General features: G+C 41.6%; 1 protein-coding gene across 1 annotated transcript in view; it reads right to left on the bottom strand.

Annotated features, from left to right (window-relative positions):
• Positions 1–1,823, bottom strand: part of TBXT (T-box transcription factor T) — a 10,334-nt gene extending 8,511 nt beyond the window's left edge. The window contains exon 1 of the mRNA XM_026044719.1: positions 1,776–1,823. Coding sequence (XP_025900504.1) covers positions 1,776–1,823 — 48 coding nt within the window. The remainder of the gene's footprint in view (positions 1–1,775) is intronic.
• Between the last annotated feature and the right edge of the window lie 3,984 nt (positions 1,824–5,807).

Genomic DNA, 5,807 nt, shown 5'->3' with positions numbered 1-5,807 from the left:
CCGCGGCCTGACCCCAACCGGCCCGAGCCCCGTGTCCCCCCGGGACCCGCCGCGGCCTGACCCCAGCCGGCCCGAGCCCCGTGTCCCCCCGGGACCCACCGCGGCCTGACCCCAACCGGCCCGAGCCCCGTGTCCGTCCGCGTTTTCTGTTGCGTTTGGGAGCCGCGGCTGGCGGCTCTGCGCTCAGTGCACAGCGCCGTCGAGGAGTGCAAAATCAGCTTATTCGGTTCTTAAAGAGCTTTAAAAAAAGGCTATTTTAAACGCCGAATCTCACCTCTTCGATTACTCATTAGAAAAACACGGGAAAAAAAAAACTCCCCGCAATTAAATTCCTGCCTTAAACTTTCCTAAAGTTTTTTTTTCCTTAAATGCCTACATGTCACTTTTTTTTATTTATTTTAATAATCTTCAGAAAACCAAAGCCGCACTTTCACTAAACAACAGACCTGTATTAGGCATTTATTTCTTTCAAGGTACTGCATTAAAAACAAACACAGACGCTTTTGTCCGAGCGAAAACAAGGTCAAACGCCGAGAGCCGCTTTTCGCCTTTGGGGAGGCGAAATTTCAAATATCTGCAGTGCCAGGGTGCCAGGCGAGCCCCGGAGAGGGTCTCTCGTGCCGGTGAACGGCGTGGAGGGACCTTCGCTCCTGTCCCCAGACCCGTTTCCCTTTCAGGATACAGTCGGGGGCTGGAAGCGGCGGCTGTTGCTGCTGCTGCTGTTTTTGTTGCGATGGATTCCGCCTAGGGAGACCCCCCGTCTCAAGTCTGCTTCACCCAGCAATGAATATATTGAAGTGCTGAAAGTAACGGAGAGCTGGAACTGGAAGCCGTTGGGGGGCTTTTCGTGAGAAGTGAATGACTCGGAGGATAAAAAAAAAAAAAAAAAAAAAAAAAAAAAAAAANAAAAAAAAAAAAAAAAAAAAAAAAAAAAAAAAAAAAAAAGTAAAGCTAATCTGAACGTGTATTTAGGATACGTGAGTTTAAAACACATTATTCTAGTTCTCCCGTATTAATGCTTCAAGGAATGGCTAATTCCCACTACATAGATATACAAGGAATGATACATGGGAAGCGACCTTGAGCCCCTTTGGTAACAGAAACGTTATCTACCTGATCGATTCCTACTTTTTGCACTGATCATTCTCTTTAGGCAAAGGAAGGGGAGTTGGAATCGAATTTAATTTGATATATTTCACTTTGTCCTGAAAAAGTTACGTATTTCACTTGACTGAGCTATGGGAAATCCCAGGGAAATCATGCACGTACTCCASTTTGTCCTTCAGAAGCCTATCTAGCTTTACCTTTAAATTACAATAATAATAATAATAATAAAAAGTTTCCAAAAGCATTCCATAATCTTTAGAGTACAAAACAAAACACCAAGTTTTTGTTGTTGCTGTTCCCTCAGCTTGTACCCCTGCCCTCCTTTTTATTTTATTTCCTTCTCCCTGTTTCTGATCTTAATTGCAGCCTGTTCCCAGGAGAGAAGCCTCCCCGCAGCCCTTCCAGCGGGAGCTGCCGTGCATGACCCTTTACAGCCCGAAAGCCTCCTCAGCCCACGGCTGTGAAGACCCCCGTTTGTAGCGACTCTGTCCCCTTGCAGAGGGGAGCTGCAGCCTCCAGCTGCACCTCGGCTCGCGGGACGTGTCCCTCGCCCGCTGCCTTGAGCCTGGCGCTGGGCTGGTGAGACCAGCACCAGGACCCGCACCAGGACCAGCACCAGGACCAGGACCCGCACCAGGACCAGCACCAGGACCAGGACCAAGTGAGACCTCCAGCTCGCAGACCAGCAGGATGCGCAGGCATCCCTTGTGCCCCATCAGGCTCCCTGCACACATATATCCACACACACACACACACACACACGTATGTCTACACACACATATGTGCGCACACTCATAGGCCCACACCACCGCCCGCATCCTGCCCGGCCTTCCCACGGCTCCGCAGCCGCCCCAGGAGCCGCACGGATCCAGCGCTGGCAGCAACACCGGACACTCGGCAAGCACGGGAATTGAGACCTAACTATCCCAGGTCAAAACATTCCTGAAACTCCTGAAAATGAATGTCCACTTCCCATGCCTCAATCTACTTTTTTTTTTTTTTTTTTTTTTTTGGTAATTCCCAGAAAAAGTCAATATATTGAATATCTAATAAATATTTATATCTCTATATACCTCTACCTGTACCTTGCTTTTTCTTGTTTACTTGGAGGAATATTCTACTGATACTACAGCTAAAGCACTGTATAATAATGTAAATGCCATTTTCATAAGATGTGTCTCTACTTTTTTGTTTGCTTGTTTTAGCATACTTTTTCCTTAAATTCAATGCTTAAACAAGGACACATCTAGAAAAAGAAGTCTTCAAAAAGGTTATCTTTCTGAAGGTAGTAACATATAGCCTACACAGAAAAAAAAAAGTATGAAAGAAAAAAAAAAGTATGAAAAAAGTATGAAAGAAAACAACCTTTTAACTCATTTTAAGTTAGTATATTATGATTACTAAGATTCTGTAATAATAATGCCTCAGATTTTCTGTTTTTAAAAATGGGTGGGTTTTTTGATCTTTACAAAATAGGTCTGTTTTTTTGTTCAGAAAACATGTTTAAAAAACATGTGTTTGTCAGGCAGTCTGAATGGAGCAAAACATGTTGATTTTGGTCTGTTTTGCTTTCATCCTTTAGCATTTGGGAGCACTGGGCACAGAGTGCCAGCTTGCACTTTCGGGAGGTGGCAAAACTCCCGTTGATTTAGTCAGATCTTTGCTTGAGTACTGCTAAGTACCCTCTCCCTCTCCATCTCAAACGCTCAGATCCTGAGACTTCCCTCATGAAAGTCAATGATCAAACTTTCAATGACTTCAGCGCCAGCTGCATTAGACAGCACCAACCGGGGAAAAACAACAAAATAAGTTGAAACTCGCACAAAACCCCTCCAGTGAGAATCTGTTCAAAAGATGGATTAAAGCAGCAAAGCTGAGAGCAAAGTAATTTTGACTCAACCTCATTATTTCTGATTATAATATCCCTTTTAATATCTTAATGATGTTGCTTAGAAGACCTGAGCTATCTAAGCCAAACAAACTGGGGTGAGCTAGTGGGAGCAAATAGATGCCACAAACAACAGCCAACCACCCCTCTTAACAGCCCATTTCTTTTAAAATTGCAAGGAGGAACAGGCACAACGGAGTCCACTGGGTTGCAAAGAGAAGTAACAGACTAAGATAGTTTACTGCCTTATCTTGACTTCAAGGATAAATTTGAAGAAAGAGGAGTGCAGACCTATTCTGCTCCAGAGGCTATAGCAGTCTGACGTAAGGAGCCCTTGCCTAGTCATGAGCATCCTACCTGRAGTCCTGTGGAATCATAAACTTCAGGACATCAGTCTCCAAAACTTATTGAACTCACCATTTTTTTTTTCTTGCTAGAATATCCTTGGGAGAACTCCCTTTGGAGTTCTTTTAATACCAGTAGATTTTAGGCAGTAGGGAATCCATAGCTCCTCCTCTGGGGCTTACAACGAACTGGGAGCATTGCTGCTACAGAGTGTTCAGACCTTCGAGTTAAGGTCCTGAATATTTTATAAATGCGAATAACATTTCTAGTATTCAACAGGCAACTTGTGCCTAATCTTGATTATCTCATACTCTCACAGTATTAGGTCCTTTGCATGTGACTTTAGAAATTACAAGTTTTGAGCCCTTTACTGCTAAGACTATTTTCCTTTTATTTTTTTTTTCTTACTCTATGTAATTCCCGCATTTTACAGGATAAAAGCATGTGGTATATTTAGAAGTGTATATATATATTTATGATATAAATATATCTAAATATGATACATATGCAATGCAAGTATAAATGTCACATGTGATATTTATGATATAATTTATATACACTTACAAATATATATATGTAAATAGAACATATTAAAAATAAAATGGCAAGGAAGCTATCTGAGAGAAAATTGTTTTCTTCTTGACCTCATCCGAGACAAGCTCCATTGATTGATACCAACAGCTCTGTATAATGTCCTACCTGTATTTTTTTAATTCATCTTATTGAAGTTGGCTCATAGGAGAGTACTGGAAACTCCCAAGTAGCACAATTTATAACAACTAACCCACTTTTTTTTCTTTTTTCTTTTTTTTTTTTTTTTAATGCACATCCATTTTCTCCTCTCTTCTACTGCTCTGGACCAAGTTGACTTCTTTCTTCCAAGCTACGCATTACCTATTTCCACTCCGTATACTCCTCATACATTCTCTTAACATTACCCACGCCTGCTTCACTAATAAGAAAGCTTCTGCACATCTCAAAAATAATTTCATAGCATCAAGCATATGAAAAAAACTCCCAAAGCATCAAGTCACCATTATACCATCCTGCAAATCTTTTTAGTCCCATGATGGTCTGCTGGGAGATTTTGCAGTGAAAAGAGTAGCAGCAGAAAAATAGTACTGCAGGACCATCAATCTTGACATCTGAGGGAGAAATAAATAGGCAGTGCTCACTGGAAAGCAGCTACTGCACAGAAAAGAGAAACTGCTGGTACAGTATCTCCTTAAAACAGGAGCTTTTGGTCTTTTCCTGGGAGTCAAAATGCAAACTAATGTCCCCTGCTTACTGCCTTACTACTACAAAGACCTGGAGAGCAGTTTCCAGCAGGGCAAACCTGCTTGTGCCTCTGTTTCATGCCCAGCAGTGTGGAAAAGGGTCCTGTCAGTCCTACTGGAGCAGTACTCAGCCCTTTCCCATTAAATGTACCTATCAAGCTCTGACAGAAAGAAATGTGTCCTCTTTTCCCCATTTTGACCTCAAAGTTTAGTCAGATCATGGCCTTTTTTTTTTTTTTCCCCTCTGTGCTACCTAATGAACTTAGCAGTGGGAAGCCTGGTTATTTAACATATAGCAGAAGAGATAGGAGAGCTGATTTGGAGAGCTCCTTGTCTCACTCATTGTCTTGCATTGGGAAAGTCTCCACCATCTTCATTTTGGTAAACCTCTCTATTTCACAGTGAAGATTTCCTATATAATTTTGCAATAGTAATATCTTCCTAGTAACCATGTCTAAGAAAGTAAGTATCAGAGAAGCTGTTCACAGACTATAAAAAATAATCATATATCAAAATAGAAATAGGCAATGCAAGTCTAGTTTGGTTCTCCAACAGGGTGCATTTTGCCCTCTAGAGACTTTTAGGACACATGCAATGATGGCACCACGTAAGAATAACCAACGCATGTGCTAGAAAATCCTCGTGGACACTGCAGGCACTTGAGTCTCTCTCTGACATTTGGGAGTGTTAGACGCTTTCCCACAAAACATTTCTTGTTCTTGCTAAKAAATGTCACTCGTGACTTAGGACTCACGGTCCACGTGCTTTGATGTCCCATGTAACACTGGCAATTCATAGGGAGACACGATTCTTCATCCCTGATTGTACAGATTATTTGTATCATTTTTAGTCAGACAGGCCTTTGTAGCTCTAATGATTCAGTTACTCCACAAAGCATGAAGACTTACAGGTGTTACACTTTTTGAAAACCAGATTAGTTTTAAATGTTTCTCTTACCCACTTTTTGAACATTACACTAATTAAAATTTCCATTTCTTGTGTAACTATTTTATATCTAGCTCAAATAAGTAGATGATCACTATATTCCTGAGTTATTGTGTGTATAGTGCATAGGCACCTTGCCTGTAAAAAAGAAAGTGCTAAATCTCTGTATTAAATCAAAATGGGCTCAGTTAGTTAATCAAACCACTTTACAGAAGCACAACGTTAATGATGTGAAGCACTAAGCT

Source organism: Nothoprocta perdicaria, unplaced genomic scaffold (genome assembly GCF_003342845.1).
Source record: "Nothoprocta perdicaria isolate Ctin4 unplaced genomic scaffold, notPer1 scaffold_38, whole genome shotgun sequence".
Lineage (NCBI taxonomy): Eukaryota > Metazoa > Chordata > Aves > Tinamiformes > Tinamidae > Nothoprocta > Nothoprocta perdicaria.
This window is presented reverse-complemented; position numbering and strand designations above follow the sequence as displayed.